The sequence below is a fragment of the Apteryx rowi genome, unplaced genomic scaffold, assembly GCF_003343035.1.
Source record: "Apteryx rowi isolate R43461 unplaced genomic scaffold, aptRow1 scaffold_400, whole genome shotgun sequence".
NCBI classification, from domain to species: domain Eukaryota; kingdom Metazoa; phylum Chordata; class Aves; order Apterygiformes; family Apterygidae; genus Apteryx; species Apteryx rowi.
The window spans coordinates 464978-492637 of record NW_020450531.1 but is presented as its reverse complement, the minus strand read 5'-3'; the positions used below and the strand labels follow the sequence as shown (position 1 = coordinate 492637).

The following is a 27660-nucleotide window of genomic DNA, read 5'->3' as shown; positions in this document are numbered from 1 at the left end:
CATCTACTGAGCCTTGAAAATGTGATGCAGCGGCTGTTGTCACCCCTTTTTGAACATGTTCTGCACTAACGTTCACACTTTGAGTTTCATCAGCTAGCATCAAATGAATGTACACTTATAGATCTAGACATAAATTACATCACATTCTGCTGAAACTGTAATAGGTACTTAACAGCCCTACACTCTTCAACTTGAAGCCTACAGACCTCTATTATGTAGCCTCCCAAAGTCAGACACGTCATACACATCTCTGCTGATGACATTTCATTCACTAAAGTCATTTCCTTTTGCATTTGACTTGTGAACACCTATTCTGGGTCTGGCTCAGCCTCAAGTTTGTGGCAGATGGATTCTCCTTTTTTTTTTTTTTTTTTAGGCAATAAGACTGAGGTGTATGTAGACCATTTTATTTCCTTTCTGATCTTAATTTTAAATGTAGTAGCATGCAACTATTTTTCCATCAGTTACCTGATTTTCTTCCCCATGTGCTTCAGACTTTACTGGAAATACTTCATCCTGCAAAAAATTCTTGCTTTAAGAAAGAATACAAGAGACTACTAAGGCTTTTCTCTGTGGACTGCATTAATTGAATTTTAATTTTTAAATTTCCAGTTTTTCAACTCCCAAGAAACTTTTTGTACAGTACAGAAACTATACTAATGGATAAATAATTAACAAGCCAGTTATCAAGAATTAAAATAATAAATTGCTGAATTAATAATTTAATAAAGTAATACATTGATGTTCCTTTTTCCTGTATATGCAGAGTGACTTCTAGCTTATTCCTTACCTTGATGAAAAATCTTATTTGCTCCACATTCTCTGAACAGCTTGAAGAGATTTATTCTATATTTGGTCCCACCTGGACACCCTGGGGTAAAAAGCTCACAAAGTTTAAAAAAATGCATATTTGCTACCGGTTCTGGGGAAAGATCAGGCCAAAGTACACACATTGCCTTCCTAACGAAACTCATTCTCCACAAGGCTCGGCAGCATCCTGAGGTCCTTCTTCAATGTTACTTAGGAGGAAGGATACCATTACAGTTTTCTCCATCATTTCCCAGGAGCTGCTACCCTTTCAGCTACCTGTGTTATCCACTGGATGTCCACTGAGCTGTGCAACAATTTTTTTCCCATTTTAGTGAATTCTGAATGCAAAAGCAGCTACTGATAGCTTCTTTTTAAGGCAGAATTATCTGTAGTCACACATCTCAACCTAACTTGCTCTGTAAACCTTTCTCTAGTCACCTCTAGTCACATTGGAAACTCAGCTTGGTCTCTGCACTTTATGAAACATTTGAGGACACAGTCCACAGCCTTATCCCAGTGACAGTACCTGTTTCTCCTCTATAAAATCCCTTTTCTCCCTCCCTGATGCTGCCAGAACAAGCAGGACAACAGCAGTAGGAGTTCTGGCTCACTACCTTTTGGTAGAGTTATCTCTTGACAAACACCCATTTCCCAGGTGAATGTGTTATACTGTAGTGCATTGACCTCATGGTAACCTCTGAACTTTCTGTCCTCCACTCACTTTCTAATAATTATCTAATTGTCCACTTGCTTCTTTGGTGTTTCACTGCATTCCTCTGCTTCTTCTGTCAGGGCTTCAGAAGTTGTAGTACACATCATCTCTCAGTTCGGTGATCTTCTGCATGAGTGTATGAATTTTACCTGCATCTTTTTCTTAATCTGTGTGCTTAACTTTCCATATCCTGTTTCAAGGCCTCATTTTGCTCTGCTGTAGCAGTAGTTTGTGTCTGTCAGATCTGAAACGACTGCAGCTCTGCTCTCTTCTTGACAGTATTCTGTTGTTAAAAAAAAAAAAAAAAAAGCTGATTTAGGGATTTTCAGCTCCAGTTTCAAGCAAATTCTGGCACATTTGTATAACAACCTTTTCGCCAAATGCTGCCAAATACTTATCTATGCATCTTCCCAGAACATCTAGCATCCCAGAGCACTTACTCATTGCTCCTGGTAATTCTAATTCATATTTTCAAGATCAGTAACAGCCCAGTCTGAAACAGGCTGCAAATAGCAATGTATTTTTCCCCTTGAGATCATCAACTTTTCAACCTCCTTGAATCTCAGTACTTCTACAGTACCAACTTCTGATTTTCCCTTTAACTCATACTTTGTCACTGTAGGTCCCTGCTGCTTTTGGTCAATTATGTTTACTTTGCATTGCACATTGTTTTCCTTTCAGAAGATATTTCTTGTATTTTCCAGCACAGGGAGCACACGCATTCAGTGGTCCAGTTTTGTCTTTGCTCCTTCTTTTGTGATGCACCATTTCCTCTCACTTGCTGCTTTCAGATTTATTGATCCTTGTACCCAAGCGGTCTCTTCACTGAATTGCCCAGTGACCTCTGAAGTCTCCCCCAAAAAAGGACTTCCAGCTGCTTGCAAATGTTGAAAAGAGGCACTAACATAAAGCATCTGAGCATTTAGTGTTGTTTGGAAGAGAAACACCTGTCTCAAATAAGCAGACAAATTGAGACTTCCAGTCTCTAGTCTTGCACTTTCTAATAGCTTCAAATGTTTCATGTGTTTTGTCTTGAAGCAGCCCTCAGCTCTTCTAGCCAAACTGTAGACTTTGCATCCAGCAAACCACATTGAGTTGGTTACTAAAAGCTGATGTAAAGGATTCTCCTTACATTAAACTTAAATATTGCCACAGCACTTAAGAAAGGATTGTGCACGAATGTTGTCAACAGACTCTGAACTTTATGGCAGAACAAGCAAAAAATCACCAGCAACAGAAGGCAGTATACCAGCATAAGCTATGAAGAGTGTATGAAGGACTTGCTGTCTACATATAAAAGAAAATAGACCCACAATTCAAAAAAAAAAGAATCTGGTAAAAATAATCCCAATCCACTGGATTAAAACAGACTACTTCTTTGTACTGATCTAACAACATTTCGTCTGTTACTTCTATTCAACCTGAAAATTTAATCCAGTTGTGCTCTGTGTGTGTACAAATACGGGGTATTACCTGTTTGAAATCACAGCAGAATTTGGCCTCCACAACCCTTAATAACTAGCAATTACTTGTCAAACACATGGCAATTATTGGACTTAAACACGAGTTGAAATAGGATCAATAATTTCAGATTTACATACTGCAGGGGAAGCTTGCTGGACTGCAAGTCACAATTTCTTTTTTACATGACAAGTGTAACAAATTGCATTTGTCAGTCCATGAGGTCCTCATTTTGCATGGAGCTTTGAGATGCCATTTTACAGCCAGGCAGGGTCAAGCTGAACCTTCACTGTGTTCCTGCATATTTAAGATCAGCTTGTGGGCTGTATTTCCCAAAAGGTCAATAAAATAAATTCAAACCAAGGCAGTAGGTAGTAAACCGGGCTAACAGACCTCAATTCTGTCATYGCCTGAGGCCAGGTAGTACAGTCTGGGAGGTTAGAAGGACTTAGTAACACTGGACACATCTCTTTTCCAAAGGAAAGTAACTCAGCACCATCCAGATTTACCTAGGCTTGGAGAGTGCTTGCGTTGTTAATGATTTCTGGTCACAACCCAGTGATATCAGTTACAGCAACTGTGTTTGAAGGGGAAATTTATTCTCTTCTGGTCTCAGCTGCTGGAGGCTGCATCTTCCCTGAGTCCCCATCACGTTTTTCCTTTTCTTCTATTCTCTCCTCAACCACAAACTCTTCCAGTTTTGCTGAAGCTCTGCCAATTCAGAGTAGCAACGCAGATGGAAGAATGTCTCCCTGGGGAAAAAAGCCTGCTCCCAAACTGGGAACAGAGATAATTTTCAGATGTCCTTCTTTTTCCCACAGGATGAAGGGGCATCCATTCTGCCCCTTTCCCCTCCCTCTGAGAATATCTTTTTGTTTTCTTGATCAGCAAATATGCATTAATAAATAATCAGCTGAATCTTTGTCCTGTCTGAATCTTTATGCAAAATGCTGCTTCTGAGGGAGTAAAATCAGTGACAATCTTGTATTTCAATTGAGAATATTCTAAATGTTAATTCTCCTATGATTTTATTTGCATTGGGTTTTTTTGTGTATAAAAAGAAACAAAACATCCTTGAGATTCAGGAAGAAGTATAGCCTCACTTGGGGACTTTTTTTTCAAATAGCTTTTCCACAGAAGCCAACCTGAGTACCACAGCTACCAATTAGAACAGTGTTAAAATTCAGCAATACCTGAATTACTGAATTATTACCCTGCTGCACAGGGCAATAGATGTCTTTATTTTTTTCTTTTTTTTTTTTCATTTAGGCAATTCTCTTGTTTCCCCTGTTCCTCCACCTCCCCATTCTCAGGAAAATTGTGCTCATAAACGAACATCCCAAAGATCCTAATGTGAGTCTCTGCACAGAGTCTTCCTCAAAACTAGAGATTCCTCTCCCACAAAAAATTACTGCTGAGGCTTCTTTTTTTACCCAACTCAAAACCACAAGTATGAGGAAATACAGGTAAGCCAGCACCACTCCTCCATCTAACTTGCCTCCTTACAAGCTGTTGGGAAGATATTTAAAAGATCTAGCCAGTCTCATTCTGCAAAGGAATTTTTTTTCTCACCAGTCTCAGAGGACTTGCTTTCTGTGCAGTCTAAGTCTGTATCAGTAGCAATCTTTGTCTATGAATCAAGCTGGATTTGCTAAAAAAAAAAAAAAAAAAGTCTCCCTATGCTCTCACCTCAGCCTAACAAACTGCTTTGGCTTTCTCAGGGTTTGGAGGAAAAAGTCTTGGCACCAGTAACGATGGGGGCAGAGGCAGCTCGGTGACCTTCCACTTCAGTGCAGCTTCAGCACAAGAAATACTCATTAATCAAACCAGGATTCAGAGAAAAACAACGGGAGCGTTGCTGGGGTTTGACTTGCTGGGCTGAAGGGCAAGGAACCTGTTGCTTCAGCACTTGAGCCCTCTCCTGGCTGCTGGGCGTCTGCAGGAAAAGCCGTTTCTGGTGCTTTATGCTGGGTTTAGCCAGGGTCGGAGAGCGCAGCCAGGCACGAGACCCTGGGCTGTGTTTGGTGGTAAGGGGCCGGAAGGAAAGCGCCTGGTAGATCGTAAGGGTTTTTGAAAAGAGTTAGGACTCCTAAAAAGGGGCATATTTGATGTCAGAGCTGCAGACAGGCAGGAAATCCTTGATTTTGTTGTCACTTTACRGAGTGGAAATGTGTTTTTAAGAGAGCATATAGCTTTAGTTACATATAAATACTCCTCTACTCCTCTTCAGCACCAAATTCATAGCTGTTTTCATATTCATATTCTGTTTTGCATTAAGAAAATATCCTCAAGCTGCTGAAGGATTTTTGAATAAATGTCAACAGTGAGTATTTCCAGTCAGGAGGGGACTGAACAAAATTGTGTCTTACTTGTGATGCTCCCTTTCTTGCGTGCGAAGTTGCAACGAAGCGTTCAGTTTTTACCAACAAGCATCTCCATGCATTGGCTGCTCAATGTCTCTGGCCGTCTGGCGCAGAAGCTCCCAAGAGCTGCAACTTTTCATCTTTAGGCATTGGAAATATACCAAATAGACCAGTCCCCCTCCTACTCCCACACACCAAAAAAATCCCCCTGTGGGGATCAGGCATGCACAGAACAGCACGCTGGGGAAAATATTCCTCTATTTACAGGCTTGTTCCAACTTCCCAAGTGACAGAGCAAGGGATAAAGTAGCAGGAAATTGTTCTCCAGCTAAATTATTACAACAGAACTAGAAATCAGATTTCCAAATAGGGCAGTTTGGAAATACCGGAGGGTTTTTGTCTAAAATGTAGAAGTGGAGCTCAGTGAAGTGAAAGCATTTCTCTAAAACTGAAGTCAGACTTTTAAACCATTTGACAAAACTATGTCAAGCAAACAGTGACCCAGAAGTTGAAAATGTTGAAGGAAAAGCTCTTGACAGTCCTGGTGAGATGAATTTGGGGACATTTACACAACCCCCCCCCCCCCGATTTTTGCTGAGTGGATACCAGCATATAACTTCTATAGAAAGCCTGTTATTTTTGGAAAACTCTGTTGCTGATGGTTCAGATAGGCTCTTTTTTGCACACTACAGGGCAGACTGCAATCCCATTTAAGTTCACGGGAAATCAGGGGGACAGTTATTGCCTAACACAGCCACTGTCTTTTCACAAAGCAATGAAACACCCCCCCTTGACAGCACTTCTGCTGCAGTGCTTTTTGCCTCTTGCCCACAAACGCCGCTAATAAACACAAATTTGAATAAGAGGGAAATCTGCAGTCTTCATTTCTCAGACACTGGTGATCTCTTCATTACATTCATCAATGCATAGCACAGCCCAAATCCAAACACCACAACAAATAAGTCTGGACTTGAACTATACATATGGCTAAACCTTGTTTCTTAATGGGTTTGCCCGAACCACAGCTTGAAACGTTCCCCTATTCTCTTTCTGAGGCTGGATCATTTCGTGCCCACCCTGTGGGGTCGCATGTCCGAGTCTCAGTACTTTTATTCCCTGCCAGATTGGTTTTCAGCACCAGCACATGGAGAATTTGGAGACCACCTAAATACGCCCTCCTACCCCTGTTTGAGGTGGAGAAGAGCACGGGGCAGCTCAGCACCCAGCCGGTGCAGCCCTGCACACTGAGCAGGGGGGAAGGAAAAAACACGAAAAAGGCTCAAAAATCCCCAACCCCCTCCATAGCCCAACGCTTATTTTACAGATTGGGACCAGGACTAAGTGTCATGCAGTGCTGACAGCCCAATAAATTGCTGCAACTGCACTTCTCTCCTTTAAAACTTGTCCACAAATATCCCATTAAAATGTACTAAAGACTTGACAGCTGATGGAGCGGGCGATGAAGGCTGCAGGAAGAGACTCCTGAACTTTTTTGCATCATCTTGTGGCCCTGAATCCAACCAAGCTCTGATATGACCAGAAGTCATGACCATCAGCTGCTCGCGGCAAAGCTGTGTGAGAAGAGGTGGTCGTGGCGGGCTGGCACCGAGCGCCCAGCTGGCCCAGGCAGCCTCCACCGAGAGTACTGCCGAATAATTTAAATCACAGGGATTTAAAACTCTGGTTTTCTTTGGGAATTAAAAGCAAGTCAAAACAGCTTAATTTAAAGAGCAGGCTTCAATCCCAAGTTGAATATGTACTCTGCACTTTTTTTAAAACCAAAATTGAACTGCATCAGTGAAGAACCACTGGTGACAAGACAAATAACCTTTGTGCAAAACTCGCTTTTTACTTTTCCTTACCTTTTACTGTTCAGGAGGGTATAACACAGGGATGTAAATGCTCATATAACTTCAAATATATGCATTGATATTCCTACTGTTAGCTTTTTTATCTTATAAAAGAACAAATGACATTTCTTATTTTCTGAATTATTAATTATTTCACTTGTGATTTGCTTGGGATGATGGATGTATATCTCTATTTTACAAGGGCAGTAGTATAAAACTTTACCACATATACTGAATACAGGAGATAAATAGTAAATTTACCTCAAAATGTTCTGTATTTAAAAACAGTTTATTACAAAGGAAGTATAATCTGGGGTAGGTGAACTTAAGCCTGAAAATTTTTGAATTGATAGATAGCCCCACATACCTAGTTTGTGAGCATAGGCCAAAGGAACCAAGCGAGTATTTCTGCTTTTTAAACTTCCAGTTGCTTTTTCTATTATTACTTAAGTATTCTTTGGAAGGAACTACACTGAAATAAATACAGTAAAAAGAACAAAACATTCTATGAGTCTTCAAAAGAAGTCATGGCTATCAAAAGCTATTTTATCACTTCAGCAAACTCTAGGCCCAGTCATTTAGTTAAAAAATTCACACAGTTTCAGGAACTTTACTCTATTTTAAACTTTGATGGCAACTATGTACTGCTTTATTTTTTGTTTTTATTACATTGTTTTAATAGAATATATAGTAATGTTAGACATTGATATAAATTATTATAATTTCAAATGCAATTTTAATTAGATTTAATTTTTAAGTAAGCATACTTAAATCAGATATAAGTTAAAATCTGATTTAACTCTAACTATTTTTTATCTACCATCCCTGAAATACAAAGATTGAGCTGGCTTGGAAAAATCAGCTCTCTCATTTGGTGGTACTCAACCCTGGGAAAGCATCTTTCAATCTGCTGGATGGAGCTTTTTCGTATTTTCTGTTTCATTAAATCAGAATATTTTCTCACAGAGGAAAACAGATACAGATATTCTGCTGTGAACAGCAAAAACCCTGGACTGTGAAATTCATGCTCTGTCAGACTTGGAGTGATTTAAGAAAAAGAAGAAAAACAAACTCTGTTCTGAATTAGGTAAAGCACAGATTTTATTTTGGATTTTACAGATCTTAATCACTACCCAGCAGGATTCAAACAAACTGTTTGTTTCCACAAAAGTGGTCAGAAATTCTGCTTTCTTCCAGGCTGGGTAAAAAATAGATTCTGGAACCTCAGCAAAGGTGCCACAAAATGGGATTATTCTCCTGCCAAGTCTGCTCCAGACTTTGCCGGGCCAGCAGCTCCTTGTCAGGCTCCATGCGGTGGCAAGCTGAAGCCCTTGCTTCTATTTCTATACCTGCACATGTCCGCTGATGCTCTCAACATCTTCCTTGAAGAGCCGTGACTCCTTGATGTTCACGGGAGCAATTTTGTTCCATCTTCAGTCAATAGGTGCCCCACTGGCCTCACTTTGTTCCCTGGAAACGCAGTATTTTCCTTTTGCTTTGATGGGTTAGCAGTACTGTTTCCCTGAGAGGGTCTTAAGTGGAATTCAGATAGACAGGTACCAATTGCCTAATACTTTAATAGGCTCTCTGTTGTTTTGCACTTTGTTCAAAGCGAGTGAGATTTAGTGGCTTTTGATACGGTTGCACTTTGTACTCTTTTGTATGGGTATGAATTACTACCTGAGGCTTCAGATAGGAAGACTGTTTGCTTTAGTCTGAATGAACCGAATAGCCAAAAGGAAAATAACTGCAAGACATCATTTAAAAGAAATTTGTTCCCTGACATGAATGGCTAAAAGCAGACAGGCAGATTAAACTGTGATTATTTAATGCATTAAGAATCGGCAGGATACGTTCCCAGAATATTCTGAGACATTGACAGGTCTTAGTTTGTGTCCTGAATTTCCAAAAGATCAGAGCTGCATCAATAGCAAGACATTATACTGCCAGTGATAACTACCTGACTATGATTTACTGCAGATTTCTGCCTAATAAACAAGCCTTAACGTATTCAGTGACCAGACCATTGTGAGTGACATCTTATTATAGGTTGTTGCAAAATGAATATCGATGGACAAAAAATCCTTTCAGCTAAATATGCAGAGGTTACATCAACCTTGTAGAGCATTTTACTGATGTTACTAAGAGTAGAGCTAAAAATTTCCCTACAGTTTCTTTATTAGAATGACTTAGCTTTAACCATTTTATCTTTTTCCCATATATCTGTGTTGTAATAACTCCTCACCCTCCATAACAACTGTTCATTGCATTGCACTGGGCCTGAATCTGTATAAAATGCACATGAAGACAGGCAAGAGGTCTGCACATGGTGCACAGAAAAGAATCAGGCTCCTATCCAGTACTTTGCAGTACTTGCGATGCTCCTTTGCAGTACAACTGATCAAGCTCTAGTTTAAATTCTGCTTGCAAAACCAGATGCTTACCCAAAGGCCTTGTTAGAGAAAGCGTGAGGCTTGCCTCCTGCACAGTGGCATCCCCATCAAAACTTCTGTAGCCGTTCAAGCCAGCTGTTTCCTCCTTCAAAAGATGACTTTAACAAAGCCATCAGGGAAAGAAGGCACAAATGCTGCTGTTTAAAGCGTTATAAGCAGAACTGACAGTGATCAGCCCAATCCCATATTCAGTCCAGAGCTTCAGCCCATGTGGAAGTTTCCGAATTCTCCATGCCAGGCTTTCCAAACTCTGAAGACAAGCAGTTACAACTACGATCACCTGGTGGGAACTTAGCAGAAAAAGAAGGCATGATGTCCAGGTAAAACCAGACTGTGTTTCTTTGTTAAAATGCAAAAGACAACAAGGTATACCCAAGGAAGGTGTGTGTGCAGGAAGGGACAAAGAGCTGGGAACCGTTCTCTGTCAGGTTCCTCTTGGTGACTGATGTCAACCATCTCAATGGACACTTGCCCTCCTCGAAACCAGCTCTGGCAGGTCATCAAGGAGGAGACCAAGAGCTCAGGATGTGGGACTGGGTCACAGAGCCTGGTCCTCTGCAATGTAAGGTTGCCCTGTAGTAAATGGATGTCTAGTACAGATGGATCCACAGCACATCCGCTGTGCCTGCTCTCGCCCACTTCACACTGCAAGAAAAGCCTCCCAAAGCCTGATTACAAACATAAAGTCAGATACAATGACAGCTCCTGAGAAAGAGATGAGTTACCAGAAAAGGAAAGCAGGCTTGCCTGCAAGAGAAACTTGAGGTCATAAGCCTTTTTCTGTTCTCTGCTTTCTCTTATTTTCTTTTAAAAATCCACCAGCCACTGGCTCTTCTTCAGCACAAGAAAAGGTGCCTCTGGATAGAAAGAGCCAATAAATGCAGAGCAGGCAAGATATGACAGCTGGGTTTTTTACACACGGGCATTTTACATAGGAGTAATCCATGTGTCACCTACAGCTCCTAGAAAAGATGCAATCAATGGGCTACAGAAAATTATGATTTTGACTATACTGGACCTTTCATACACAAACACCAAGAAGAAAGGTTATCTATGTTTCCTGAGTTATTTTCCACTGAAAAATTCCATACTGGATTTCATTTTTCTTTCATTTTTCTTTTTCTTTTTTCCTTGAAGTGGGATTGCTTGAGCAGTGCTGTGGCTGACAGTCACGGTTTGGTCTCCTCACTCCTCTCTCCATGCTAGACTGCTGTCCAGATTTGGGGCAGAGAGATGCTGCCACCCATTCCTCTCCTCACAACCCTCTCCAGCCCCGCTGAGGTCCGCCTCGCTAGTCATCTTGGGGACGCACCTTGCAGCGCCCACGAGACGCTGGGAAAGGGGACGCAGCAATGGCAGCAGCTCAGCCTATCTGGAGGAAGCTCAACAGATAGGCCAGGATGGCCTATCTGGAAGATATCCTGCACAGCTGCATGGACACAGCTGGGCAGGGACAAGTGGTGGGAGTTTGGTGGGCACTTTCAGAAGAAATGCGTGCCAAATCACACCCTAAAACACCACTGCTAACGCACATGCTCTGCCATGTGCAGGGCTGAGCTTCTGAGAGTGTAGTACCTCTGAGTGGATTTGCAAACAACAAAACGGAGGAAACCTGTTTGATTTACGCTGTCCTTCCTGGATACCAAAGACATGATCTTAGAAGATAATACAAAATGGGTTTTCATGTGAGACGTTGAAGAAACATGCTGCTTTCCCATGGTTTTTCAAACTGCAAGGACTGCAGAGAAATAGACTGTGTAGAAGCAAATACCCGACCTGATCATGTCAGGGCTGTTGGGGGTTGTAGCTCACGTTCTGCTGTGCACCAGGGCAAAAGGTGGGGATATCAGCAGAGCATGGGGCTCCAGTGGCAAGTTCTCTGAAGCAGAATGGAAAAAATCCTAGGTGCACCACTTGAGCTATATGAAACCCATTGTTTTCCACTGAAAAACACTCCCATGCAAAGAGCTTTTTTTAATGAGTGAAATCAAGGACATGCTGAAATGACTCATGAGTKTGTACCTGGCTACAGCTGACAATAAGATGACTGTGGATTGACAGGCAGGGATGACAGGCTGGAAGATGAGCTCCCGATGAAATCAAGCTCAAAAGCAGAAGTAGAGAAAGGTCTAATGGCTGTTAATTTAACATAAAAAATTTGTAACAGCACATGAAAGTGCTCAGGTATGCAATTCATGACCTGAATGTAATAAAACAGATATGAGCAACAGTCTCATGTGCACACAGAGGTGAAGGTACAACAGCAAGACATGGCATTACAATAGAAGCAAATGTACAGACACAGCAGGTTTGCAGCAGAGATGAATTGCATAATGCAAAGCAAAAAGCATGCCCAGCAAGGGGAAAGATGTGCTGGAAAAACTATAAACAAACCCATTCTGCATGAGTTGCCTGCATATAGACTAGCAAAAAGGATCAGGGCATACTGCGTAGAAACAGTGACAGAGATGGTTTGGAGTTGTCTGGTTTTTGCTATAGGACAAAACAGGATAATGACAGTGATAGGGCATTTGTAACTCACCATCTTAACAGGTCCTGAAGAAATCTCCATAATATTCAAAATCTGAGCATAAATAAGTCTTCTTCAGAGTAAAAGAAAAAATCCAAACATTAACACTGTCTATATGAATGAGACTAGGATGTTAAACATTCCCCATCTATAAAAATGCTGTATTAAAACGCAGGTACTGTCAATGATAGGAAATGTCAGAATCTAGGCCTTTTCTATAATAAACATGTTTTCACATCAGTACTATAAAGAAAGTTCTTAAGACTATGAACTTGAAAATAAACCCATTGGCAGGGGAGTTCATAAAACAAAATCTCACATCAGAGGACATTAAGAAAAGGTGTCCTGATTCATTTAAAATCTTACTGAGCTTTGCAAACTCATGTTTTCTACAAGTACTGCTAATAACAAGGACCAGAATAAAAGAGGGACTTCAACTTAGGGTACAATTATGTATTTTTGAAAAGGCAGAGGAACCATTGGCATGGGCTAGATTGAAAAGAATAACACAGGTGTAATTTGCATACACACACACACACMCCCCATATATATGTACACACGCATATATACACACATCTCCTTTAGAACCACGAAGAATAAGGATACTACAGCCTAAGACATCAGCTGTAAGTCATTCCAGTAAATATATTCATTGAACAAATAACTCAAGCCAGATGTTGGCAGATTAGAAAAGACAGAGAAACAAGTTAGCTGCTTTCACAGTTCCATGCTTTCTCTTAGAGAACTGATCAACATGGCACGCGATGTGAAACGTAACACAAAGCACTTCCCAAATCAGGGGAAGAGACTATATTTGAATTATGTAAGAGAAAGAAAACAATAGTTCACTCACTGTGCTTCCTACTAATGTAGAACTATCCCCACCATATTAATTTATGTTTCTAGCTTGTTTTAGATATCCTAAGTGATAGATTATCTAAAGGGACATTCTTCCTGGCACTGAGATCTATCTCAACTTTCTGCTAATACTCAACCCAACATTTAAARATCATTTTTAATTATCTGTCACTTGAATAACACCTATGCATGAAGGATTTAGCAAATTAGTTATTCATTATTTTGAGGTAATCTAACCCATTTAGTGACAAGTTTCTGGATTCTTTACAGTTTACCTTTATCAGAGAAAAGCAGTGACTCACTGGTGATCAGACAGGAGGGTATGATTGCACTAGGTATGTTAGACAGTAATGTTATTAGGCAGATTATGACATTAACAGCAGTGACAAAAACAAAGTTAGCTCACACTGAATGTGATTTAGGATGGAGTTTTAGAGAAGTTTTTTGAAGCAGTAACCATGTGATGGACTAAATAAATCATTTTTATTAGACCAGGATACATTATTGTTGTAACATCTAGTGTGTGTATCTGCAGGCTATTATCTGAAGCTTCTGATGACTGTATTTTTGTCTTAAAGTATTGTTTTGAAGTTTCCCTCCTTATCTATCTTTGTGGAGCTTGGATCGAGTAAGGTGTGTTTATTGTCAAGCTATGAAGGCTCAGAGCTCTGCTAGCAGTAGCACAGGGAGGCTCCCGCAGCTCTGCAGGCATCACTGGGCAGCAGCCATGGGCCTCCCTGAGCTGAGTCTGGGTTCCCTTTGCTGCCCAACAGATAAGTGTAAATAGGAGAAAGATACTATTGATGGTGGCAATCTCATGGGGCAGGCCAGGAACCAGACAGGCACCTAGAGCTGTGCTGCGGGTATGTCTGCATGGCCTAACAAGTTAGCACTGTGTTCCCCGCAGGCCAGCTAGCTCTGCCGAGGAGCAGGGCACACCTCTCTGGATTAAGTCACACCACTGTCTTGCCCTCACCTAGGTGAGACTTCGCCTAGAGCTAGGTCAGGGATTTTGTACAGAACCACAATGTGCTGCACAATATCTCCTATCTCCCCATTACAGGGGTTGGTTCTTCCAAGTTAGGGATGAAACTTGCACTGATAATACCTGTGCTGCACTCCTCATGCGAACACAACCTCTAACAGGTCTCTCGGTAGAGTCCTGCAACATCATTAATCCCCATATAACACCAGCCTCTACAGATACCAGCTTACAGCACTTAAAGATAACCAGATATGATGCTTCCCTTGTCAAAAGTCTTGGGTTATTATTTTGCTGTATATCCTAAGATTCCTGGTATTATGCTATATATTAATATTGCGCAGAACATACCACATACCTCAGGGAGAAGTAAATGCTGCTGCGTGAACCACATCAGCACACAGATCTGCGAGTTTCACTGCAGATGCTGCAGTGGAGCCAGAGATCCAGCTGAATTTGCTGTTGGTGGGTCACTCATCACCATCCTGTGAGGGGCCCGAGGCCCTGGACCACACTGCTAACCTGAAGGGATCAAACATCATGAGTAAGAGCTGAAAATAACTGTACATTTCAGTCTTTACAACTCCAAGCCCTTTGAGGACTGCTGGAGGACCTGTAACCCATGAAGCACTTTCTGTAAGTCAGCACTGCAGTTTTACCCAGATGCCATACACACTATTCACTTTAAAATAGAGAGTTTTGACTTACTCAGACCACTTAAAAATAGGTTCAGATCTTTCTAATCTCTTTGCACTCTACTTTTATGCAGTAGTTACAATATGTGCAGCTTTCAATAACACATGTATAAAACAAAATATAGTAAATACTTCAGGCATGGTATGCTTTAATTATTCTCCCTCCCCATCACCCAAACTTGGCCTTGGCCTGCAACCCCAACAGGACATCCTCCCAGTTACCTCTTTTTTTTACCTCTGGCTGCCCTGAGGCTTTTCTCTTTTTTTCTAGGTTAAAGAGAAGTCAAGGGCAGTAGGCAGTGAGGAAGTTGAATTCATAGAGTGGGGCTAGACCTCCCCTTCTACAACCAGCCCTCAAAACCCAAGGTCACTTCTTGTGCTTCCAGTGCCATAAATAAAGCCAGCTTAAGCAGTTCTTGTGCTGTCCCCAGTCCTCTTCTCCTTTTCCCCCACTTCCCTCCTCCTAACTGCCCCAGCCTTGGCCATGGCTAAGTACCCGAGACTGTGACTGGGAAGGACAGATCAAGAGACTCCTCCATCCTGGACAAAAGGCAAATAAACTATTATTATTCTAGTGTTACGCTGGACACCAGAAATAAAATACAGGAAAGGGAGTGTGTTCCAGAGACTGCCTCTGGGGTGCCAGTCCCAAGCAACCTCTGGGGCAGCAGCCTGTATCCTGGGACTGTGCTGACCTGGGGCGCTGGATCACCCTAGAGTACCTGCCAAAACTGGACAACATCAAGAGAAACAAATAATGTGATTTCTCCCTCCCTCCCACCCACTTTCCTGTCCCCTTCTGTATGACTCTCTACTTCAGAAGCCCAAGAGTTCACAGATCTCAGTACAAAAACTAAAAGATTCTCCCTGTATTTCCTTCCCTTGCTTTCCTTATTGGGCTGGAAACCCCCTAGGATCCTTTTATTGCAGGTCCCAGCTACTCTCGACTCATGCTGCCACCTCATACAGACTAGCTTCTTACAGTCTCCAGTAATCACAGAGTTAAATCAGACCCCTGCCCCCAGCCCTCACAAAACACACTCTCAAACAAACACTCAGTGCAAAAATCACATCCACCTTCTTTCTTTCTCTACCAGAGCTTCCTGCACAGCTTTGCAAAGCCTCATACCAAAGGCTAGTTTCTTTGTTCTTTGGAAATCTTCTGTTCCCCTGATCTCTAACCCCCTGAAAAGGCCTTTGGATCAAACCACTTCATCTAGGTTTCAGCCAGCATCTTGTTCAGGCCAAAGCTGTTAAAGTTAATGACTCCACATACCTCATCTGCCAGAGACAAGCTTCAGCCTGTGTCAGCAAAGTGAACATCCCTCCTTCACATAGGAGCATTTTGCAATACAGCACTTTCCGTAACATCTCCATAGCACCAAGCAGAATTAATAAAACATACTTCAATGGACTTCTTCCTATAGTGTCCCACTGGAACAGGGAGATTTTTAGTGTAAGAAGCAGAAAAGCAGATACTTACACAGAATGTGATATACCAACCTGTGCATGTCACACCTTATACTTATTTTTTCATGCTTCTACATTTCCAAAAACTGACCGGGTTCAGACTGTGTCAAACACCCCCTGAAAAAATCTTCTGACAGTATTTCTATTATGATCAAGCTGTTTAATAAATGTCAAGGAAACCTGTTGCAATACATGTTACAGATTCTATTTAGTAGATTCAGAAAGGTCACTAAAATATACCACTTTTGAATGGGAAACTGGATACACACAGCTGAGATTTAAATTTGCCTGAACTCATGGCCAGGAGACAGATTGAAACCAGAAGGGCAGGAATTTTGTGGGAGGGATCACAAATTGAGATAAGGTCATAACCTGTGAGACACTTGTATTCAAGACTTTAAAACAGGAGGGGGAGACAGCAGAGGGTTTTCAAACAGGATCACAGTTTGCAGTCACTGGCACGATTTCACAGGGCTTGAGGAGTGAAAGAGGGGAAAAGAATTGGTGGGGACAGAGACGCTTGGAGCACAGACAATGGGAATTGCTAATGAAGGACACAGGGAACTAAAAGGAACAATTAAGAGCACAAATACTTTTACTGGCGAATTTGACATCTGGTTAAACAATTTTAAGCTTGACATCTAGTAGCTCCTGTATACAAACCAACACGATACATCAGCAAATTCCCATTGCCGAAGAAATGTGGATGCTCCAGGCTCTGAAGGGCAGAGCAGTCGGCAGTACACAAGCGGGTTAGCTGAGAGGAACAGTGCGGATGGAGGGAAGAGTGCTGGCAACCCAGCGCTGGGCATCTGCCTTTGCCAGCTCAGCTGAACCAGCTGATTTCCCCAGGCTCCCTCTATAGAGACAGGCCTCTACAGAGGGCGAYTCTCCACACATTACACTCCTGCTCCCTAGGCCCTAGGGGAATATATACCACCACCACCTACTGCATTGGCCAAGGGAGACCTGGTGGCTAATTTTGCTGCCTCTAGCTGGGGAGTGGGACATCTCCCTTCCCTTTGCCCTCCCTCTTCAATGACCCATTTGCATTAGCATGCATACAAGTGGTATTCACCCTGTAGTCACAGCAAAGGAGTTTGTCAAGGAACAGGAGATTTTGTGCACTGCCATACATAGGAGATACACATATACAGCAGATTTTAATTTCATTTTGATCTGAGATAGACTTTCGTACTTCGCCATGAAATCAGGCAGCATGAAACTCTCCCCTCCCCTCCTCACCAATAGCATCAGATTTGCTCAAGCAATGTCCCTTCAATAAGTAAAGAAATCACTGTGAATGCCAAGTACCATGTCCATTTGGGTAAAACAATGCATGATCTGCATACACAAATCTCCTGTTTGCAACTCACGTGGATTTCAATCCATTCAAGTCAATAGGAGGCTTTCCACTGATTTTAACAAGACAGAGTAGATTTAAACAAATTTTGTAGGCAAAATTCATTCATATAGCAAGCTCAAGTTGCTCCTAAAATCTGAATGATTTGGGAAAAAAATACCCAGCCTTTCCTTCCCTGTCCCAGACTAACAGAACTGTATCCAATTTCTCAATGAACATGATTAACCTAAAGGAAGGAACTTTTATATCAGTATTGACTGGTTGTAATTATATATATGTTTATAATATACATGCTTCCTTATTAAAAATTTGCCCAAATGATAACGTAGTAAAGAGATGCTGCCTTCTGTGTTTGAAGTGCAACAACTGCACATACTAAAGTTTGTTGCTACATTAACACAGGCAGATGCTGTAATTAGAAAGTAAAAGGCAAGCGGAGGAATCGTTAATGGTTTTGTGCACTGCTTAGGCTTCTCCTAAAACTGAAATGCTTCTTCAGGGAAGTGATAATGTCTTCATATATAACCCTGGGACTACTATAAAATGTCAAACATTCATCCCACAGGTATGATACTCCATGACTGCATGGCTACATTTGCAAATTGCTCCAGTTCCTAAGGTTTGATTCTATTTTTATCACTATTTCTACTGAATTTCAGTGTTTCCAGGAGTATATTATTTCTCATTTTTAAAGTATGTATATTATTTTTAGGGGTGATCCCCTCACGTGCTGAATCAGATGCAGAACACAAATGAGGACAATTACATACTGCTTTCAGTGCAAGAAAAGAAAAATATTTAGGTCCATTACAATGAAATATAGTGGAAAGCAGGCAGATGATGCATTCATTTAATGTACTGTACTAATCTGATTGCTGGAAAAAATGGATTTCTATGTTGGCACAGGATACCAGAGAAACTGAGTTAGTGAACTCAAGATGGTGTCTACTAAGAGACAAGATATTTCTTCTGTTTAGGGTTGATTCCAGTGTAGATTCTGTTTGAAGCTAGCTGATTTCCAATATAAAAAACAAAAGCACAAATACTAATTAGAGCAAACACCCAGAATAGTTCAGGGTATCTAGAAGGATAGGTCAGGACTGTGATGGCACAAGTTCTGCAGATCAAGTAAAGAAGTGGATAAAATACTAATAAAGCAACTCTGTGTTTCATTCTAGAAAATGCTATATGTCTCATTTTCAGGCATATCTAAAAAGAGGAGGAAAAAAAACAGGAAGGGAAATCATGTCTAATATTTGCTGTACCCTAGGTTCCGCTCTTAGGGACACTTTCAATTGAATTTATTGGGAGCAACCATATGAAAAGTTGCTGCTGCTAGGTTCCTATATGCCTGGCAAGGCAGAGCAGGGTAACGTGTTGTCTAGTTCTGGCACGCACCAAAAGGCACTGGGTATGGCCCAGGCTCTCCAGCCCACCCAGAGAGCCTAGGAGTCACAACTAGTCAAAGAGGAGGTAATGAAACAGAAACAGCAACTGTGTGATGAGCTCTAGCCCTGCACCTTTCATGCCGACACATCCTTTCTTCCCTAAGAGCGGCCTCAGGAACATATTTTCTCTGGCCGTTCACAGTGTTGTTGAATCTCTTCTGCAAGGTCGAGACACCGCAAAATTCGCCATTTCTCAGCAGCCAGCTCCTCCTTGGATACCTGGCCCAGCAGTTTTTTGGCAAAGAGGTTCTGATCCTGCATGAAAAGGCCCACAGCAGACCTCGGGGCTTCAGGGAAGTCCTCCAGGCAACCACTTGTGAAACAGAAGTTGATTTTCTTTTCACGTCTCATCCCTGGTCCTCTTTCTTCAATCCAAGTCAGAGGTCTAATGTGGAGGAGCAGAGAAACAAAAGAGCATTTATGAAGAAATAAAACAAACAGTCCTAGTTCTGTTCCTCAGCATTTACAGAAAATGTCCTAATAAACATTCCATTTTTAAGTTTCAGTCACTGCATGTTTAGATAACACATTCTGACCACTGTACCTTATGGAGTTGAACACACAGTAATAGTCTTAACTCTACCACTGCTTCATGCCATGACTTTCCGTACACTATCTAAGCTCCCTCCAACTTTGTTTTCCCTAAGCACAAAGTGAAGCCAGCGGAGTCTAGCCACCATGCAGGTGAGAGAGAAGTTTAATTCATTAATTTGTGGACTTGGATAAAAAGTGCAGTTAAACATCCAAATATTTTGTGTATGACTCAATCACAGCTAAACTGACAAGGTCCTCGATATCTGGTCATTCCTCCAGGGAGAATAAATACATGTCACTCAGATACATAATGATGACCCACGTGCTACTGTGCAAGCTAAACTTCACTCTTTTAGGATGAGCTTGACAAACAACAAGTAAACTCATGCAGACACCAGCTTTTGTACTCTCTTTGAACTTTTCAAAAATGCTTCTTTTTCTTTACTGGGAGCACTGAGTGGATCCTGAAGGTTCTGCCAGAAGGTGTCAATTTTTCAGTACAGGCTCTTGGAGAAATATCCTACCTGATAATTTGCCCAATCTCCCCACAAAAGACTAAACACTTGCCTKCAGGGGAAGGAAAGAATCAGGCAGGTCTTTCTTAATAAGAGCAAAGTCCTGTCTTATGGCATGTGATAAGCTGCAGCAGTAGCCACCACCTCTAGGCCATGCGCTGGTGCTGCTGGCTACTGCACTGGCCCAGCACCCCGGCCCCTGTGCTTTCCTCCACAACTGCATGGAAAGAAGCACCATGGGACAGTGGTGCATTGCTGCCAGGGTCTTACCAAACCCCACATCATGGTCCAACACAGCAAACACTTGCAAAATGATCCTCAGTACCAGCCACAGACAACCCCTCTCCTCCTGCTCTTCTTTCAGCTGCCTAAAATGTACCATTAACTTTCTGCAGCCCATTCATCAGCACTCATTACTGCTTCTGTTTAGAAGAYGCAGACTATTTTTCTCCCTTGGTTATTGATAGCCCTTCCCCCACTTTAGTCTGTCACTCAGAAATTACGAGGGCATTGATAGCATGAGAGAATAAATTCTGTCTCCAAGTGCAGCCCGCTAAATCTTCAAGATCATTAGCTCTGGAAAGAAAGTCCTTGTCAGTCTACACTGAACGCATTCTGCAGAGCTCTCAGTTTCATGACTCTGTACCTCCTTCCCACTTAGGAGCCAGCTTCTATATTCACACTGCAATATCAATTATTCTTTGCTCACCTGTACTGTCATGCACAGATCCTACAAATTAAGCTTGGCCCAGATGGACCTGACTGAACACAACTAAACTACTGAAAAAAGCACCCACATCACAGCCTGGAAAAAATCAGACAGAAAATCTGCACAGGACTATTAAATACAAGGATACCACATCTGTTTCAGAAAGTCCAAAGGCTACATGCCACTGCCAGCCAGAAGGCTGTTTGAGGAACATAGCACTCGGGGCTTCCCATGGTCTCATCCTCTTCCATCTATGTTGCCTGCTGTCGACCACAGTTAGAGGCAGGATGCTGAGCTAGCTGGGTTTTCCTCTTGCTCATCACAGATGTTTTTATATCCTTACAACAGCAAATAGCCACAGAGGTTCCAGGCCACTGTTGCTGGGGGCTGCTTTATCTCAGGTAGGCGCAAAGAAACTGCAGGGCGGGCATAAGCAAACACCTTCCACCATGTAATAGCAGGGAGTCTGAGACACGACATGGTCCAAAATGGGCAATGTCAATATAGGGTCACCTCCCCGGGGTTATCTAGAGCAGATGCACATCACTGATGGGACTCAAGCTTATGCCTCCTTCTGCTCTAGCTTGGGAGAGCCGCTGAACCAGAAGCACAACCAGGCAGAGAAGGCAGAATTTAATCAAAGTGATTAAAATGACTGATTTAGATCAGTGAGCAGGAAATTTTGATTTCACTCATAAATTTATCTTCTTCTGCAATTGTATTTTTAATCATTTAACCAAAGAGAGGTAGATTCTATTTGATTGGTAACAAAAACATGTTAATTCACAATTAATTACAACTTCTACAGTAAGATTGGTCCCCTTCTTGTAAAGACATGCTGTAACCGTGCACATTTTTTAAGCAATTATGTAGCTTAAGAAACAAGTTTGCATTTTATGTCAGAAATGTATGAATGGCTGCTGTTTCTTTAATAATTATCCATTTTCATTAAGGATTTGTATCAAAGTATTATCTGGCTATGGATGTATTTATAAGTGTTAGCAATGTTATTTAGAAGCAACAAACAGGGAATTTTTGGCAAATAAATAAAGCCACATTAATTTTGCTGGACAGTTAAAGGAAAAAAAGAAAGTTTAACCAAACATGTTCCACTTTTATACTGACTTTTTTACAAAGGAAGCACTATCTGCAGTAAACAAACCACACTGACTTTTTATGGCCACTGAACCTTTCCAGATATTAGAATAGTAGAGCTCTCATAGCTAAATTTTATTCATAGTCTGGAGGAGAGGATTTTCTGCTTTTCTGATTCCCAGTTTCCTCAGATGATCAGTGGCCCTAGTGGTTGGACTGTACTAGTTGAATAAACCAAAATGAAGAACGTACTCTCTTTGTACTTGTAGAAGAAATTAAGCTGGTTTCATCCCTGAAAGCATTCTGGATCCACTCAGATCAGTATTTTATGCAACAGCTTCTGCAGAAAGTATGCACTATATGGTTTTTTTGATGTTCAGTTTGAAGTTATTTCATTAGACTTTTGCAAGCTTAGATCGTGATAAAACATCATTTCAAACGTTTATCCTCAGAATATTTATTCATAAAATGGATTCAATTTCTTTCAAACATCTCCATGCTTTGAAAATATCAATAATTTTTTATTTACCATGCATCTGACAAGGGCTACCTTACCTTGGAGGAGAACTAGACCTTACCCCTAGCTAACACCAAAATAGAGGCTGCACAAAGCACTATCCCTCCAGCTTGCACTAAAAATTCCTTTTTGACATTTACTGAATCCAGGCTCTGCAACACTGGGATAGGAACTGCAGTCCCAAACTAGCCGTGCTGTCATTAGAGCTTTGTCTTTTTCCAGGCTTGCTCCATGTTATATCACAGAGAGACTGTCAGCTCAACTGTCTTGGAAACACAATAGAGACAGAGGTCATCTCTCAGATAGCTGGGCTTTAGAAGTTAACACACACCTCCAAAATTCACCCAGAAACACAGCAGCAGCCAGTGCAGGTATGCAGGAGAGATGGACTATAGCCTTTGTACAAATCCCTGCTTAGCAAGCAGAATGCAGGCTGCTGCATTCTGCACCTGCTGCATTCAACGGGGCAGAAAACAGGCTGAATTCACCTGATTTCTCAAGGTTAGTGTGCTCATGCCTTTCCAAAAAGGATGGGACAGCTCTCAGGAAAGGTGCAGACTTTTCTCAAGCTGCAGCAAAATACAGGTTGGGCAAATCCGAACTGGGCCAACATTGCCATTACTGCTGGGCCACAGGTTCGCTTGATAGAGAGGGGGGCCACATTCTCTCCTGTTGTCACTACGCTGATGTCAACAGAGGAAGGTCAGCAGGAAATCTGGCCCAGCAACCGAACAGCACACTAGAATGCTATGTAACTTGCCAGCAGCGTAAATTATCCTAGAGACATAAAACAGGCAGTCACTGAGGACATTAAAATGCTAATGATGGCAAAACACTGACCCATAAAAATAGTTAGCAGTGGGCTAAGAAAAGCAGGCCTCTGTTAGCTGTGTAGAGCAGGAAAAAAATATATATTTCAGAAATTGTTCTGCATCTAACAAATACCATACATAGCAGCTGAGGACTACCTAAGAGACAGGACAGCCAGGGAAATGTTGAGCCACCCGCTAGTTCCACTTGCTGGAATTAATTCAAACCTCACTTGATATAGTTCGCTACAGCTACTTGCGTTACCGGCAAATTGCTAAGAGCATGAATGTTTTATTTAGAGAGGGAGAAAGATTTAAAGGGCAGAGGCTTGACAAACTGCAATGGGCTTTGCAGGAGTTGGCTGATAAATGCTTCAGCTAGACCCTCAGTGAAACTATCAGTTCAAATGAGGCCTGATTTTTCACTCCCCAAATATCTAGTTCTCCAGGTTATTGKTTTTTTAACTCAACACTTATCTGAAATTCTTAAAGAAGTCACTATGAGTGTGCTTTACTTTTTAAGTGTTTGGTTCTAGCCATATATATGTGCAACAAAAAAAGATAATTTATTACAAAGAAAGATAGGCCAGAATATGTTTCTGTGGTGTATTTTTTCCCTCTGCTCTCCCTAGTCTTCTCATGTGCCTCTTCTCATATGCCTGTAAGTCTCCAAGGCAGAGAGAACAGTATGGAGAAAGAGGAAAATCGGAGTGAAGGGAAAAAACCATAAATCATTCCATCCCCATTCCCACCTCCTAGGAAACATACAAATCTTGGTAACTTCTCTATACCTTTCAGTATCAGCCAATTCTTGTGTTGCAGCTCCAGCATGCAGGAGACTGTGGTTATAGGTGACTTCAACCTATCTGAAAGGACATGACCTGCATGTGGATGACCCACAACGATCAAAACAGAGAATTGCCAGCAAAATACACCACCAGACTTAGGACCAAGCTGAGTACTCAGGACATAGTATGGAACACCAGCTGATGAATTACCTCATGCTCACAGAATACTTAAAAATAAATTACTTTACAGCAAGGCTATTGTTATCAAGTAATAAAAGGTAGATTAACCTCATTATTATAAAATGCATAATCATAAGAGTTTTACACAAGAAAGTCGTAGTGTAATGGTTGGACAAATGGACAGGTAATCCTGACTACTGGATTCCTAATCTTGCAGCATGAGACTGGTGCAACAAAAACAAAAAGAAAAGAAATGAGAAAGAGACTAACGCCCTACTCAGAAAAATCCAAGGACACTTCAGGACTTCATACTTAAGCATTAGTCAAAAGCGAATTCATCACCTTGGCCCTTCATTATACTTAGTTCAGTTTGTTATACTTCCGCCCAAAATGTGTCATTCCCTCCTAACCTCCAGCTGAGAGTACTACATGATACTAGTACAAGCATTATAGTGCCAAAAAGCTAACTATTATGAATAGTGCATATCTTTTCAAACAGTCACATATTTTCAACCATTAAAGAAAGGTTACCTTTTGGCACACAACATAGAATGTCTGATGATAAACAAAAAATATCCTGCCTCTGAACAATTTTTCTGAGTGTGAGAGGGGGGTCTTCCATACCTGGACTTGGYAAAATGCATTATGGACCCATTCCTATGTGCTGGCATTGGAAAAGGGTTTTTTAAACTGTAAATGGACATTGCTCTTTTTACTGTGAGTACCACAGAAAACAATTTCAGGTCTGTTTCTCTTGTAGTACTGAATTTACACTGTCATGCCAGCATTCATCCATTCTGTTTTCATGGGAGGAAGAGAAGATGCAGAATTCCTGCAGAAGATACCGGAGCAGCCTGGCTGTTACTCACTTCTTTTTTGCAGTCTGAAAATGAACTGTCATTCTGGAATAATTGTTCTCCTTCTGCTCTTCTCGGGTGGCTGAGGTAACAGTGAGGTCTCCAAAAAGGTCAACCAGCCAAGTCAGTCGGGCAATTCCACTGAAAGCTGGGAATCCTGCTTGCTTTTCATCAAGGACACTACCTGGTGCAACAGCAACACAAAGACTTGAGAACTGGGAAAGAGAATATTGCCCTGCATAGCAAAGGCTGAAGAAATTTCAGAGGTGCGGGCTTGAACATCAGGATGTAGAGAGGCCGTCAGTGGAAATCTCACCATTTGGGAACTCAAAAAACACGGTCAGCCCTGAAATGGATCAGCTGGTGGGCTATGACAGCAAAAGCAGCACAAAGTACAGACACAACAAACCCTTCAGGATGTTTTGAGGGCAGAAGTGTGTATGTGGCTTCACAAGGAAATGGAGTAGGGAAAAAAAAACACCTCAGCAATCTCTCCCAACTCTTCCAGGACCAAAACACCAGTGGAAAAGCCTGAAGACTCCCACTGGAAACTGGGACACTTCCTCAGAGCTTGTCTTTCTCTGTATGAATGAGGGGGATTGGTCACTATCATCACAGTATAGGAGAGATGAAGAAGCACTCTCTCCCCCATTCAACAAGACACACAATYCTTCATCAGAGGTAGCAGAAAGATTTACAAAGCCATGGCTAGTTGTTAAAGCAAAAGTGTTTTGTAGACAGTTCTGTAATTTCATGGAAACATCCAGAACTGACATGTATATCTCTAGCCCATTTATAGACAGACTCTCATCTAAAATGAATGAATAAAGCCTAGGAGGGCTGACGTCTCTGCCGAGCAGGCAGATAAATCCAAGCAAACTTAGGTCTCCTCATAGCTACTGACCTGTGAAATGTAATGTTCCCTTCACCAGGTCTTTCCCAGCCACCTCCTTTTTCAGCTGCTTGTACTCTTCGGTCAGCAGTTCAATGTGCTCCACATGGAGGACTTTATCTGTTGGTAAGAAAAACAAAAATCAGGCCAGATCAAATAAGAGCTTTCTGCATGAATCAAAGAGTAGTGAAAGCTTCAACAGTCACCAGTGGGAGATCACTTAAAAACATCCTCATTCATGACTGGCAAAATGATGTCAGGAGAAAAATCAAACTCAGGCCCACTGCTGAGGCATCAGTTTGGGTTCATGACTCTCAGGAGGCAACAGAGAAAGAGTCTATAATAACAGTAACCACTATGATTAAGCAAAACTCTGCAATGAAACCAAATACCCAACTAAAGCTGAAGCATTTGTCTTCAAAGTAAAACAAGGGTGAATTCTTGGCCTCCTTCCCCTCATATTTCTCTGTTCCACACTCTTCCTCCCAGGGTATTAGGAAAGCAGATTAAGAAGGAAGAAAAATAGCACAATGCTTAGACTCAGATTGTAACAATATGTTAAGGAGTACCTCCCTCCATTGCAATTAATTGGGCTACTTTGCAATAGAGGCTATCCAATCCTCATCTGAGTCTGGCCCTCATTCAATACATGCTTTTCTGGAAGGTCTCCAAGAGAGTCAATTTAGGCTGCTGACAGTAAATGCTGCTGCTTTGAGAGAAGAGGCATAAATTCTGCTTAATGGGAAGCCATTTGGCTAAGAACAAGTCAGTAATTGGTGCTGGTACAGGGAAATAGCAAAGCAGGAAATTCTATACCTCTGGTGTTTTAGGACAAAGTCACAAAGGAAATTTTTAAAAAGCAGTGGTATAAATAGTGCAAGTTGTCCAAATGGTTTGCACTGTCCTCCTGTCTAGCACCGTTCCTTTTCTTATAGCTCCATACAACCCAACTGACTGGCCTCAACTGAATTGCCAGCCTCTGACCCTTAGCACTGCAGGGATGGGACAACATGCTTTCCAGAAATAAAGAGATTTTGCTTAGAGACAAGCTTTCTTTCAGACAGGGAGGCCTTGCTGGTCCACAACAGCAGAAACAACTGTGCGTGACAAGCATATGTCACAAACACTGGAAACTAAGGGTGCTGCTTCCAGTTTTATTTTCAGTAYGAAAAAAGGCAGGGAGCTGCACAAGTCCAACAGCTACATTCATTAAGTGCTTTACTATCACTATGACAGAATTTTCCTTCTCTTTAACTGCATTCTTAGTGCACAAAACTTTGAGATCAGAGCTCCTGTGAGGGTAAACATACCTTAGTCTTAGCTTCAACATTTGTGCATTTACTTCCTCATTGGCACACATCTTAAATCCTAGATTGACAGCTCTCTGAGATGGGCACACTTCCTTGTACAGCATGATTAGTTGGGCCCTGCTCCCTGTCAGATGCCTTTGGTGCTACCCAATGTTTAAGTACTGTTTACACCCTTGAGAATAAATGCCATTACCTTTTCGCTCAGCCATCTCCCAGAGCTCATGGGCTGCCTTAGCAGACAAAGCCATGGGGTACTCAACGAGGACATGTTTCCCAGCTTCTAAAAACGTTCTGAAAGGAATACAATATCAACCTTTAAAAGTATATTATCACGATCATTTCTGTCCACTTTGCTAACTGCTTCTCACTCCTGCAGTCAGCCCCATATGGAGGAACGCACAACATGGAGTAACAGAAATAAAAAGCATCTTTCCTAGCAAGATGGTGTGGTGGCTACAT

General features: G+C 41.6%; 1 protein-coding gene across 15 annotated transcripts in view; it reads right to left on the bottom strand.

Moving 5' to 3' along the window:
- Positions 1-604: 604 nt before the first annotated feature.
- Positions 605-27660, bottom strand: part of BLVRA (biliverdin reductase A) — a 46876-nt gene continuing 19820 nt past the window's right edge. For 3 of the 15 annotated variants that reach the window (XM_026075296.1, XM_026075295.1, XM_026075297.1), the window contains 6 exons: positions 27395-27492; positions 25904-26011; positions 25012-25183; positions 19215-19380; positions 15991-16148; positions 8280-14541 (listed from right to left, as the gene is read on the bottom strand). In XM_026075296.1, the coding sequence (XP_025931081.1) occupies positions 14490-14541; positions 15991-16148; positions 19215-19380; positions 25012-25183; positions 25904-26011; positions 27395-27492 (754 nt within the window). In that variant the 3' untranslated portion in view covers positions 8280-14489. The other 12 variants (XR_003255107.1, XR_003255111.1, XR_003255110.1 and 9 more) reach the window with 12 other exon arrangements.